Source organism: Alosa pseudoharengus, unplaced genomic scaffold, assembly GCF_046254945.1.
Source record: "Alosa pseudoharengus isolate Yale_2024_CS ecotype anadromous, Long Island Sound unplaced genomic scaffold, YU_APseudo_1.1 YU_APseudo_1.1_scf_23, whole genome shotgun sequence".
Lineage (NCBI taxonomy): Eukaryota > Metazoa > Chordata > Actinopteri > Clupeiformes > Clupeidae > Alosa > Alosa pseudoharengus.
Window position 1 is genome coordinate 16,699,020 of NW_027468685.1, and position 14,647 is coordinate 16,713,666.

Genomic DNA, 14,647 nt, shown 5'->3' on the forward strand with positions numbered 1-14,647 from the left:
GCTACAGCATCCGTGGCACATTTAGGTCCAAGTGCCCACGAGGACCCGGGGTCGAGTCTGCCCCAGGTCATTTCCTGATGTCACCCCATCTCTCTTGCCTACTCGCTTCATGTCACTCTCTTCACTGTCCTGTCCTGATTAAAGGCATAAAGGCCCAAAATACACTTAAAAAGTGTGTGATGACTACTGCCTATGTCTCTAACACACATGCAAATATGGGTCCTAAGGACATTTAAAACTTTACTGGGGCAAATTTTGCTTGTGTGATTATTTTTATTTGTAGGTTATGCAGCCTGTGCTAACATCTGTCTGTCTAGACATGAGTCTGTTTTGTTGCTTTGACTGGTTTGAAGGGCAGCTGCTTGTCTGTCATGCATTGTATATTCATTTTGAGCCTAATAGAATCCAGAATTCTACTGAAAAGTGTTCCTCTATCTGTCCTTTTTTTCTCTCTCTCTCTCTGTCTGTCTCTCTCTCTCTCTGTCTGTCTATTTTTCTCTCTCTCTGCTAGCTCCTCTTCTCTTCTGCAACAATCTTCCAAGCTTCCCCCATACTCATGTCTGGGGCTCTCCAGGGCTTTCTACTGGGGATATGCAGCCAGTGTGTGTGGATGCACAGAGGGAGAATAGCTTAGGCAAGGCAGCAGAGAGGCACAGTGTGTGGGATGAATGTTCCCGCCTGCTCTACCCAGGGTGCACATATTCTGTGGGCATACGTGGAGAGGTCTTAATGGTTTTCGAAACTAGCTTATTAGCTGGACCGAGAGCTGCTGGCTGGGGCCCGGTAATACTACGGTGTCTATAAAAAGGTTCTGCTCGCTCTCCCTTGCCTTTCACTCACCTCATCGGGAGTTCACAAACTGATAACCAAAGGACTGAGTCAGCTCCGCTTTATTTCAAAAAATAGGAAAAACAAAGCACACAGTGTGCTGAATAACACCTCCCACAGTGGATTAGACAGGAAAAGCTCTAAAATCTTTTAAAGCGCCGTTGAGCACCATCAAGGACAAAGCTTCAGTGGTCTATAAACCGCTGCTATTGTTTGTGAGGAAAGTGAGAATACAGAGTGTCCACTTACGGGCAGATAGAACTTGTCCTCTTCAACAAACTGTACAACATAGCCCGAGGAGCTGACCATGGTCTCGTTGGACATGTTCAAACCAGGGACAACCACTGTCCTCACCTCCTCTAGAAAAAACTAAACACACACACACACACATACACACACACACAGAGAGAGACAGAGAATGTTGGTTTTATATAATATCTGTTGGCTACAAAAAGGACACTATGTAAATAAGTAAGAACAGATGGGGTCAGAACGCAGAGTCATTAGCATCGTAGCAATACAGAGAGCAGACAAAACCAGACATTCGTTTATATAAGCGGATTTAGTTATGTATTTAGCACACTGGGCATTTAGGCAGTCTAAAACAGACTAGAGTCTGAGGAAGGGCCGTAAGGGCTTGAAACGTAACCATTAAAAAAAGAGCGCTTCAGTGTGCGGATCTTTCACTTTTTCTTTAAAACAGACTAGAGACAAACACACTACTACAGCGCACACACACACACACACACACACACACACACACACACACACACACACACACACACACACACACACACTTACTTCAGACCAGATCTGATTATGACCCAGTGCTCCTTCTGTTCAAGAGTGGCAGAAGACAAACAAGAATGTATAAGGTGTGAAATTAAAGGGTATAAAAAGGACTGTTTGTTCAGTAAGTGCATTACCTAAATTCTACTTTCACTGCCACATCTTGCTAGGGGAAGTCAACACAAGTCGATTACCATCGATTACCATACAAGTCGATTACCACATACACATATTACTCAACACTACTCCGTTTTGGTCCCCAACAAAAGTTGACAGTCCTTATCATCCGAAAAAGACCCTAGGTTGTTCTTAGACTGTCCTTTAGCTGTCTTTTAATAGACACTAACATGGAATGATCTACATCTCAGCACCTGTAGCTCCTCCCTGGGAGTGTCAAAAGCAAGAAGCCAGCAGCTCGAGAGGTGACGGAGGGAGCCAGGCCTAATTACTGAATCACAAACACATACATACAAACAAACACACATACACACACACACACACACACACACACACACACACACACACACACACACACACACACACACACACACACACACACACTCCCCTCCATTCCTTTCCCCTGCTCTAAGCCATAAAGCCACAGTGACCTGTAAGCGGCCTCAAATCCAATCTGCAGCGCATCTTCAGAAGCATCATTGCCTGTGGGTTCTTCAAGCTAATCCATGGTGATGGGGAGTGACCGCCACGGCCGCCTCTGACCAGAGCCACCCACCATTTGGCACATTAAAAATCAATACGGAGATTGCAGCGGCACTGACACCCCCATCACACTCAATTCCAAGGTGAAGACACTAAGGGCAGCACTTCGCCTCATGATCCAGTGTGATCCTCTCTCTCTATCTCTCTCTCTCTCTCTCGCTCTGTGTGTGTGTGTGTTGTGTGTGTGTGAGTGTTTTGAGCACTCTTGTTCATTGCATTAGGTGGCCCACAGTATTGCCACACACACACACAAACACACACACACACACACACACACACACACACACACAGCAGGGTTGGTTAGTGCATGTCTCGATTCTAAAGGTCCCAGTGACAACTAAATAAGATTAATTGGTGAGCTGAGAGAAAAGCACAATTATAAGTCTTATAATTGTGCTTTTCTCTCAGCTCACCAATTAATCTAATTGGGCAAACACAGTGTTTAAGCAGAGAGCTGCTGGCTTTGGGTAAAGTTGTGTTCCTGCAAAACTGATCCAAAACTCGCAAGGTCTGTGGTGTGATGGCACGTTTTGTATCGTAAGTATCATACAAAGCATGCTCGGGTAGCCCTGTTGTTGTCGTGGGTTCATATGACACTGGAGTAGGAGATGATGGTGGCGTGGTGGAGGGGACGGTGCTCTCACCGTGTTACCGCCAGTAGTAATTACCACCGGCTTGGCAGAGAGGTCATCATGTTGATTACTACTGTATTATTGAGCACGGCCATTACCAGTAAGAGAGGGGCCCCATTTCATCATAGTGTTTACCGACATTATCGAAAGTGGGACTGTCACTTTAGAGAGCTATGTCCCCTCACCGAGATTTAAAAATAAAAATGAAAATAAGAAAAAAAAACAGTGTGGAGTTAGGTGGGCTGTCACTGTTCCAACAGTTCATCACATGTGAGCGAGAGCGTGCATGCAGCGGTTGACATGGTGATGATGACGATGGCAGGTGCGCGGGCATTAGAGAGGTGCACAAGTAGGTGGCGCGGTTGCCTTGATTGCGGTCGCAGCCTCGCACGGACGCAGCGGTGTGAATGACGGTCACCACGGCGCTTACCATGTTGAACACAGCCATAACCAGGATGAGGGCGGTGGTTGTCATGGTGAGGACAAGTCGTATCCAAGGATTGTTGGCAATGATCCTGGAGGAGCTCGGAAGCCAGGGTAGAGAGCACGAGGCTGCTTTTCCCCATTGCTACGGCAACAGCAGACAGAGAGAGGGATGGAGAGAGGGAGAAAGAGAGAGAGAGAGAGAGGGGTGAAAACAAGCTCTCCAACACTTCCACTGATATTTTCTGCATCACAGCTTTTCCAACTCTGGATTGCCAGAGGTTGTCATATTTCATTTTTTTTATTTAAATAGAAGGAAAAAACACATGAATAAACATATTTCTCCACAGCAGTCACTCCGGCAGAGGAAACAACACTGGATTTCTAAAGTCAAAAGATTCATCTTCTTACTGCCTATCGTGAAATATCTTTGAAACAGAGCACTGTAGATGGCAGAAATGCATTCCAAAGCGGTCTTCCCATTTTAAATAGTTTTTTTGAAGTAAGCATGGTACTGCTGAGAACAGCCTCGAAACTCTGTTTTTCGTAACCCTTGAAATAATAACCAGTCTAAAATAGGGCTTGCTAATGGAAGCTTGGCATTGTGATAATTGTGTATGAGTAGTTGTTGAATTTGCCTGTGAATATGGGAGCCTATATTGTGTTTGCCTCTGAAGTGGTGGCTCTCAACAAGCTGAGAGTTTGCGTCGCTCAACGTCATCCACACAAGAGCCTCCCAGAACAACAGGAAGTAGTACGTAACCTGAGCATTTACCAGGTCAAAACTGATTACAAACACAACAGGTTAGTCATGTTTGTGTCCCTGTGCACGTCTGACCTGGGTCAATGGCATTTGTGTTCAATGGGAGGAAGACAAAGCTTTACTTTAAGGACAACATGGTCTCATATGGCACTGAACACCAGAAGGTGTGTGTGTCTTTGAGTGAGTGTTATAATAATATATAATAATTTGCTAACAACTACTGTACAAAATGCCTGTGGGCAGAGCAGTAGTGCTTTATGCCCCCTGCAGCACTAAGGCATCAGTGAAAGAGCGCTGCTACAGTCGATTGTTATTAACCGCATCCCAAATGAGCCGCGGTGACAAAGAACAAAAATATCAGCTCCACATGATTAAAGCGCAACTGATCCTATGGAGTCAACTGTCTCTCAGAGAAAGAGAATAATAGATCACATGCGACCTAGAAAAATATGTCAGCACTTAAGTAAGTGGTGGCAATGTTTTTTTTTTTCTTTTTTCTTTTTCTTTTCATTCTCCGAGAGCGGAGAACACACACACACAGTAGCACAGTCACACACAGACACACGTACGCGTGCTGAGGTTTTTAGGTTACCAGCGAAGCACAAGGTCGTTCTTGACGGATCCTGTTTATTCAAAACAAGCCCATTTTAAGCAGTGCAGCGTGCAGTGTCTGTGTGTGTGTGTGTCTGTGTGTGTATGTAAGTAAGTATGTATGTGTGTGTGTGTGTGTGTGTGTGTGTGTGTGGCGGGGGGCATACTTCATTATGTTGTGATGAACAGATTGAGGGCGAGCATGGGGGGTGGGCACGGGGGGCTCGATCAGTGGGTGGCCCCTGAGTTCATGAGGTGAGGGAATCACAGGTAATTACAGTCACTTTCAAACTGTGACAAGGGAAGCGCTTGCACTGACAAACATCCTCTTTCTCTCTCTCTCTCTCTCTCTCTCTCTCTCTCTCTCTCTCTCTCGAGCCAACACTCCTGCTGCAGCTGTGCACAGGCACAAGAAGACTATGAATAGACACATGCAGAAACAGGTAGACAGGTTAAACTGCAGGGATGGATAGCTGATTGGATGGATGAATGGATAGATCCATCTATCAAAAAACAACATAGCTTTTAAAAATGACATAGAAATCCGGCCCCCCGTGTGTGTGCCAACATACCAACACACACACACACACACATTATTATGTTACCACTTGGCGTTGGAGATTCATGTAAAAGTTGGAGTCTATTGTGAACGGTCTTTACCAGCCAATCAGCATAAAGCTCACTTAATTATTCATGTTGGTGTCAAATAAGCATGGACCATTTTATTCCACAGCCTAATTGTAGGGTTGTACACGGGCTTGTAAAATAACATCTGAGCACGTTTTGACAAACCAAAAGTTGCATACCTTCTAGGTTAACATCAGAGAAAAAGGTAAGATACTCTGTTCAACCATTCTATGTCATTTTTCATTCACACTTTCAAAAAACAGCCAGGACCAGGAGGAACAATTCACTCTATTTCACAAAGTGTATTACTGTAGATAAGAACTGCACCTTTAAAGCAACACCAAAGCACTTTTCCTGTCGCACGCACACTATTTGTTTATGCAGCACTGGCTTTGGAAATAACGATGTCTACAGACAAGGTAGAGTATGTTGCATGATTTTATGAAAGTATGATGTATTGCAACATCAGAAGCAAGTCAAATTTGTAGTTTCTTATGTCTCATTCCATCGAACTACAGATCCGCTACCTGATCTGGCAAACTTGCATAGTGTGGTTATAACCGATAGAGGGTCACGAAGAGAATGCAGAAGTGCGCTTCACCCTGTTACAAGCCACTGAACCACTGAAACGATTTTGGAAACAATATATTATGGTACAAAAAACTCTTTGGTGTTGCTTTAAAGCTGTTTTGCCAAGCATCTGTGGAGCCGGTTTTGTTCTTTTTATGATTTGATGTGTTTATTTTCCTATTATTTGGGCACTTTATTGAAACCTTTGTCTTTATCATATTGTGCTGCAGTACACTATTATAGTCAATTCATTCACCACCTCCACACACAAACAATAACCAATCAGCTCCCATCAGACCTTTGTTAGAGCAATACAATGAACAACAGTATCATTTAAAACACTAAATAATCCTCGCCCCAACCCGTTTGTTTGTTGTAGCAATTGTAACAATACACAGACACAAAAACAAACAAATTAAGCATACACTGCTACAATGCTGTAAGGTTTCACACCACCTAGAAGTTATATATTAAGTATTTCCAGACACCAAATACAGACATTCTGCCTCCCATCCAGAGGGTAAGAGCAGGGGCGTCACTAGACCTTATTCACTGGGGCACGTGCCTTAGTAAAAGTCTCCAGTGCCCCAGTAAAATTCTAGCGCTTCTCTCGCTGGAAACTGCATTCATGAGCGCATCTCCGTGCCTGCTTTAGTCATGACTCGAGCCTGTCACTTACCAGCCAATAAAAAAAACGAGGAAAAAAAGAAAGGGGCCATAATAGCCAATCAGGAAATAGCACCTCTGTAGCTGGGTAAGATTGAACGCAACAACCAATGAAAATCGTTAATTCTTCCGAATGTTTCGTTGTACACATACACACACACACATACACAGTGGAAACCGCTGGAGCTCGTCACATCACTTTGAGCACAGAGTAAGTCGTCCCCTGTTTTAATGTTACAACAAATTCACAACTTATTTGACAGAAAAAATGACAAGTTGATCGCTGTTAGAGAATGTTGCCCACATAATTAGCATCTGTTTTTCAATGCTTAGTGTCATTGTAGCCTACATTTAGCAACAGTTTACCAGCTTATGCTCTCTCCCTCACACACACACACCATGCGTAGGCTGCATGCACACATGCGGACAATTAATAATGATTTATACGTATATACTGTAGAGAGAGTCCTGTAAAAGTAGCCTATACTGTTTGTGAAGCTGTCCTACTGTAAAACTAAACATAGCCTTCTGATAAACTATTCAGAGATGGACATCAGAAAATTCTTCCTGAACAGAGGCAGAGGGAGAGGAACAGTGAGGAGAGATGAGGAGGATGAGGGAGGTATGATAATCACATTAACAGTAACATTAACATTTATGCTGGTAATTGCCAGTGCTGTGATTTGATCAATGGTTTAATGGCAAACTTAAATAAGTTTGCTGCATTTGCAAATTATCACCAAAAGTCAGTATGAAGGCTTTAGTAGGCTATTTAAGCTACAAAGAACTGCAGTATTGCCAGGATGACTATAGGACCCTATAAATGATTTATTTCATATTGCGCGCATATTTAATTATTATTATTTTTTTAATGGGAGTTGGGGGCCTGTGCCCTAGCAAAGCTCTAGGTCTAGAATCGCCCCTGGGTAAGAGGTGTTAAATGTGCCCTTGTCGTGAGAACAACAGGATGTTGAAGGAAGAAGAGGGTCAAGACTCACCAGAATGTGGCCAGCGAAGCAGATTATCAGGATCAAAGCCAGGAGCAGGAAGGACAGTCCAAACGAGATACCCAGCACAGCAGTTCTACAGAAGAGTGGGTTTGTGTATAGCTTTTAGTCAGAATACATACCAACACACACACACGCACACACATACCATGCACGCATACACACACATACACACAGACAGACATAGACACACACACAGACATACAGTATTTACAATACTAGATATACCACAAAGTGGTACAAAATAGGACCCCACCTCTCAGTCCTGCACATTCTCTCCACAAAAATAAATAACGTGTGTCATTTTGTCTCCATCTCCTACTCCATCCCCTTCCCTGCATGTGTGTGTGCCTCCTCTCAACCAGTGTGTGTGTGTATGTGTATGTGTGCCTGCATGTGTGTTATAAGTTATAAGTTATAACTGTGTGAATGTGTCTCACAGTTTATAAGTGTGTGTGTGACAGCTTGTCAGTGGCTCAATGTTGCAACGTTACAGGCCAGTGGGTGAAAAAGCAAAATTTAAGGGGATGTTTATATATATACACAGTACAGGCCAAAAGTTTGGACACACCTTCTCATTCAATGAGTTTCCTTTACTTTCCTGACTATTTACATTGTAGATTCATCAAAACTATTAATGAACACAAATGAATTATGTACTTAACAAAAAAGTGTGAAATAACTGAAAACATGTCTTATATTCTAGTTTCTTCAAAGTTGCTATTTTTTTTATTAAATACCATATTCAGCAAGCCATAACTGGACAAATATTAATCTGTGGGCCAAATAACTTTGCATTCATTCATAGTTTTGATGCCTTCAGTGAGAATCTACAATGTAAATAGTCATGAAAATAAAGAAAACTTTTGGCCTGTACTGTATACTGTATATTACGTTTGTTTTATGTTTTTTGGGGTTTTTGTACAGACCCCCCATGAGCATTGTGGTAATCACAAGTTGGTGCAGTTCAGAAGATCTCAACCAAAGTGGGGATTAAAGGTTGTATCAGCGATTTCAGGTCCAAAAAAGGCCCAAACATAAATGATCACATTCATCTAATCTTTCTTAACGGTGCACTAGCTGCCTGCCCCATAAGCAGGCCGTCAAAAAAACGCGTCTCTGTCTCAGCCTAGGCTCCGAGATCTGTACACAAAAACAATTGGTACCAACAAGGGTTGGCAACCACTAAAAGGCAAAATAAAGTGTTTCAACCAAAAACCGACGAGATGTGCGTTTAGGAGAGTTTCAATTGCATGGGAGGGAGGGGGAGGGAGTAGCGAGCTAGCTCTCTGTTTTGTTTGAACATCAACAGAAGTGACGTATCCCCGCTATCGCTGACAACCTTTAAAGTAGCATGTTTTTGCATTTACATTGTTTTACTGGGGGTGCAACATCAAATGAGTGGTTATGGACAAGGTTGATGAGGCTCCTTGAGATCAACAAATCACAAAAATGTTGTGATCTTGTGTGCAAATCTTGGGTGCAATGGTGCAATCTCTAGTTTAGGCGCAATCTCTAGTTATTCAGTGAAATCTGCAGTTTTCAACTTTTCGGGCCACTCAATCCTGTGCACATTTTCTCTGCAAAAATAAATCACACTAATGAATTTGTGTGTGTGTGTGGGGGGGGGGGGGCGCGGGTATGTGGGGGTATGTCCGTGAATGTGCGTGTTTTTCTGTCTCTCAGCAGAAAGTACCCCCTTATATGACCGCTACACACACACACACATCACATAAACCCACAGCTCATCAGTGCAATCAAAAAGCCATGCGGATCCCAACAAAGTTTTGTATGGGCCTTAATGGAGCATCAACGCTCCTTTTTTTAATTTTTTTAAAGTATATTTTTTTGGGCTTTTATGCCGTTAATGCGACAGGATAGTGGAGAGTGACAGGAAGTAAGTGGAAGAGAGAGTCGGGGTGGTATCCGGAAAGGACCACGGGGCGGGAATCGAACCCGGGTCGCCGGCGTACGGTGCAGGTGCCCCAGCCAGTTGCGCCACGGCTGGGGCCATCAACGCTCCTTTTAATGGTGTCATGTGCATTATTTATGGATGAGGTCAGGTTAGGGATGGATCGATACAGGCTTTCAGCTCTGAGAACACACTCTCAGTCGACACCGCCGCTAAATCAGGATGACGCCATGCATGGATTTTTTCTTCGTCGTCTTCATCATTATCTTTTTTCTGTCTGATGCCGATCTCAAGGAGCAAGTGAGACATCGTTTCACGTGGGATGTGCGTGTGAGCATCAACGTTGCCACTGTCACTCAGTGGTTGTTCGCGGGTTATTGCCGTTCTTTGTGATTATCGGTCACTTGCATGTATTCATGTCTGTTTAGTGCATGTCTATATAGTGATTCAGTGCAATCATCTGCATGACTGTGTTGAGTGCCTGATCAATCGATCATCCTTTAATTTATGCTAATTTGATTCTGAGACCTCAATACTTGGGTAACTCACTAAAGGTTTGTGGAAAAGTTTGTGGAATCTCAGCTGCAACAGCTTAAAAAATATATATATCTGGTTAACCTTTTTATATTGGGGCCACAGATAAATTTGAGCAAGTGAAAAGTCTTTTTTTGGATTAAGTAAGTGCAGAAAGTTCCCATGTGTCTGCAAGAAGGTGCATCCTACCAACCACTTTCTATCACCCAACCATTTAAAGCATGTTTTTATTTTGTGTTATTTAAGTCATTTCATTGTATATTTGTATTTGTATGTTGTTTTTTCCATCTCTTTATGTATGGAAAGACCGCACTTATGACACAGCTAAGAGTATCCAGTCCATTCTAATGCAATACTCACTTTGGTAAGACTAGTATCTGAACAATGAAGATGCAGAAGAAGATAAGACAGGCACAGGTCACGTAATACTTGAAGGCAGGCAGAGTTGTTGCCCTGTACTGTAAAAAAAGACAACGTTGTAAGAAGAAAATTTGACAAAACATCACATATTATGTTGGCTGTTGGAAATTTATTTTCTTAAGTCTCAACTCTTAATTAGCTTGAGATAAGGTTGACATCGCTTGAGAACAATCTTTTTCAGGCATAAAATTATTATTACACAACCACATTGTTCGAAATTGGTTTGTTGCCTTTAGCAGCCTTGCTCGTACCTCGTTTTCCAGTGCCTTGTTGTGAAAGAACAATGAGATTCTTTGGATATCTTCTGACTTGAGCCACTGTCTGAGGGCGAAGGGAGAGAGAGAAAGAGAAAGAGAAAAAGAGAGAAAAGAAAAATAAAAGAAACAAGTGGGCTTTTAGCATTCCGCTAGCGCTCGCTCGCTCGCTCGCTCGCAAGCTCCTAAGAGGGACTGCCAGAAAGCATGAAGCCTCCCACAGTTTAGCATGACTTATTGACATTGATCAGACAGCTGCACTGCGCTCCAGTGTCAAATTCAGGCTTCCCTCTCAACCCACGACGGAGAATCAATGGGGGCGAGGGACAGAAGCGTGTTCACTAAATCTCCCTGAAAGTCAATGCACCGACTCTACCAGAGGCAAAGCTGTTAACTCTGATATATGCACACACAAACACACACAGAAACACACAAACACGTGCAAACACACACACACACACACACACACACACACACACACACAGGAAGTCACACTATGGAGCCTCCTCCAAGAAATAATACATCACTGCCAGCCAGGAGAGGAGAATATCTTCATACAGGAATACCTCATGATAGGGTGCAGTTTGTAAGAAAACGATTTGCACATCCTTTAGAAAACCTGCACTGGAGGACAGGGCCATCTTTCTCTTTCTCTCTCTCGCTCTCTCTCCTCCACTTACTTCTGAGAGTTGATTCCGTCAATGGTGCGGATCATCCTCTCATTCAGCTCCTCTTCGAACCACTTCTTCTGCGATTTAGTCCTTTGGAGAGAGAGAGAGAGAGACTTTAGCATCTGCTGGAGGGTTGGATGAGAGCTTGTTCAGACAAGAGCCCTCTTGACCAAACTGCCTTTCTAAGTCTGATGAGGCAGACACGCAGGACATACCTCTCCGATCTCCTCTGGAACTGATACTGGCCCACAGGCACGTCCTTAAGGAGAGGGAAAGTCGTTACACCAGACTCAGAGCTTAATGAAAAAGTAGTGGTAAACAAAACCTAATGGACTCACAAGAGCAATTCAACAAGGTTTATATAACAGTTAGAAAACCTTTAAAATGCATTTGTTTGTCTTAACACAGCCATGTTTTTTTTTTCTGCATTAGTGTGTCTATATGTTTAGATTTCCAACCCCTATTCTGTATGCACTTTGTATATTGTTGATTAATATAAAATAATATATTATATATAAAATAATGCTACAGAATCAATCCAAACATGTCAAAAGCTTTTTCTCAGTATTGTATGTCTTTATGTGAGGGTAATATTCCCTAGTGAATTGGCCCAAGTGTATGAATGCATGATTGAATAGGGAATTTAACTGATTGGGTTCAGTCCCATTGGGTTCATGCTCTGTCTGCAGGCTGCCAGGCTTGTGTTGACTCACATGGGTGTTGATCTTGCCGTTCTCGTTGGTCATGCTGTCGCGGTGGTGCAGGTTGGCGAAGGGCTTGGCCGCCCCCCAGGACTCCAGGTAGCGTGTCATGCGCACCGACGCCCTCATCTTCGCCCCGTCCGTGTGCCGAGGCCGGCAGTGCAGCTGGGGACTCCTCCTCTCCACCTAGTGTGGGAATATGTTTGGACATATTTGTGAGTGTGTGTGTGTGTGTGTGTGTGTGTGTGTGTGTGTGTGTGTGAGTGTGGTGTGTGCAGGGGCGCAGGAGATATTTTGAAAGTGAGGGGGACCAAATTGTGAACATTAACCCATAGTGAGATCAGATTTCCAAATATCGGATCGCCACTTCTGGCCCACTTTCAACCATCATATTTTAAACTTGCCAAAATATTAAGATAATACCATTGATTATTTTCAAAATATTTTTTGATAAAAATGGTCAAAACTTTGAGATGAGCACAACGCCAGATCTGCCCTCAGACCAGCTTCTTGCTATGTGCAATTCTACTTTTATTTATTTTTTTTTAGATTTATTTCACATTAGGCTACTTGGACCAATGGTAGAATACTCAAAAAGCAGCATGGGATGTTGATATTTTATGAACCCATGAATTAACAAAAGTTCATCATGCCTATGATCCAAACATACATGATCAAATATTTATAACCTATAGGCCTACTGACAGGCAGACTTAACACCGCTAAATTCTCAGCTTGTTTAGGATCCTACACTGAACATGTCTTGCAATAAGCAGCTGTGGAAATCCCGACACGTTTTCAACTGCATGAAACGTAATATTGAATCATCAAATACCCCCCAGATTTCAGTGCCCATCAGTCACAACATTTAGCAACATAATCAAACAGTCCAAAAGTAAATTAAATCCCAAACCAAACCGAAAATGTTATGCTTTTGATAGCCTACCGGTATGCCGCTCCAAACAAAACGCATGTTTAAATGCAGGTTATAAATAAAAAAAGCCTGCCTCGAACACCAGCCTGCCCCAAATAAAGGTGCTGTACTTTGCGCAGCCTAAGACCCCAACCATAATTTGAGAATTTACGCCAATCAAGTAGCCTGGATTATATTATGATGGTTGTTAGTAGACAAACTGGCTTCAGATATCCAACCGAGTGAATACGAGATTGTGCAGTCTTAGATGGCTGTGGTTAGTGATGCGATGCTGTTAATGGGGAATTTTACATAGCTAGCGTAAACCGTTATTATTTATTTAGCGTACCTATAAGGCTTTTTTTCCTTATCAAAAGTGAGGGGGACGACGGCCGTCTCTTCAGCACTGCGGGGGACATATCCCCCACGTCCCCCGTGCCGCCGGCACGCGTATGTGGTGTTGTGTGTGTGTGTGTGTGTGTATGTGTGCGTGTGTGTGTGTGTGTGTGGGTGTGTGTGTGTGAATATATTTGGACATATTTGTGAGTGTGTGTGTGTGTTTGTACACATTTGTGTGTGTGTGTGTGTGTGTGTGTGTGTGTGTGTGCAGAGGCGGACAGAGTACACAGCTTCATTACTTGAGTAAAAGTACAGATACCCTTTGCTAAATTTTACTCAAGTACAATTTTTTTACTCAGTTAATGTTAATACCTTGGAGAATGAAAAAGGAAAATCAAGTCAAAAGTAAAGTCATTTTCATCTTTTTACCATGTTGCCAGGGATGGGCAGTATTTCTAATACATGTATTTAAAATACATTTTTCAAATACAAAATGCTATTTTGTAATTGAAACACTTGAAGCGAAAACTATCATTAACTTGTTCAGAAAATTGAAATAGTCTGGCGAGGTGGGGCCACAGGTTGGCACATTCCCGGGATGGACCTGCTGCGTCTTCATCCATTGTTTCATCCATGGTTTCGTCTCTTATCTAAATCTGACCATGGAGTTGACTTTGGCGGAAAGCTGAAGGTGATTGCTGATAGGCTGTCCCAATCAGTGGCGCCTGCACAATCCAATCACGTTTGAGAGGGAAACAACAAATTGAGGGTTTCCGAGATTTTTCTTTTTTCCTTTTTTTTTTAGAAGTAGTAACGGGTACTCACGGTTATGGATAGAAATGTAGTGGAGTAAAGAGTACAATATTTGCCTCTCAAATGTACTTGAGTACTCCCCAAAAATGATACTCAAGTAAAGTACAGATCCCTCAAAATTGTACTCAAGTACTGTACTCAAGTAAATGTACTCCGTTACTGTCCAGCTCTGTGTGTGTATGTGTGTGGGTATGTTTGTACATATTTGTGTGTGTGTGTGTTTTGTTTGTACACATTTGTGTGTGTGTGTGTGTGTGTGTGTGTGTGTGTGTGTGTGTGTGTGCGTGCGTGCACGTGTGTGAATGTGTAAGGGTATAACCACATAAAACACTCATATTAACACCCCCAAGTGCAATGCGCAGAACACCAGCACTTGACACGCTCGAGACAGACAGCCTCCTGTAGCCGCCGATTAACTAATCAGCGACCACACAGAAGATTATAAATAATTCCACTAATTACATACAGCGGCGG

General features: G+C 42.9%; 1 protein-coding gene across 3 annotated transcripts in view; it reads right to left on the reverse strand.

Annotated features, from left to right (window-relative positions):
• adcy2b (adenylate cyclase 2b (brain)) overlaps positions 1 to 14,647 on the reverse strand; it is a 71,268-nt gene that overhangs the window by 9,029 nt on the left and 47,592 nt on the right. For all 3 annotated transcript variants that reach the window (XM_076301824.1, XM_076301825.1, XM_076301826.1), the window contains exons 10-17: positions 12,121 to 12,294; positions 11,623 to 11,666; positions 11,417 to 11,497; positions 10,734 to 10,803; positions 10,423 to 10,520; positions 7,608 to 7,692; positions 3,400 to 3,537; positions 1,078 to 1,197 (exon numbers count right to left, since the gene is read on the reverse strand). In XM_076301824.1, the coding sequence (XP_076157939.1) occupies positions 1,078 to 1,197; positions 3,400 to 3,537; positions 7,608 to 7,692; positions 10,423 to 10,520; positions 10,734 to 10,803; positions 11,417 to 11,497; positions 11,623 to 11,666; positions 12,121 to 12,294 (810 nt within the window). The remainder of the gene's footprint in view (positions 1 to 1,077; positions 1,198 to 3,399; positions 3,538 to 7,607; positions 7,693 to 10,422; positions 10,521 to 10,733; positions 10,804 to 11,416; positions 11,498 to 11,622; positions 11,667 to 12,120; positions 12,295 to 14,647) is intronic.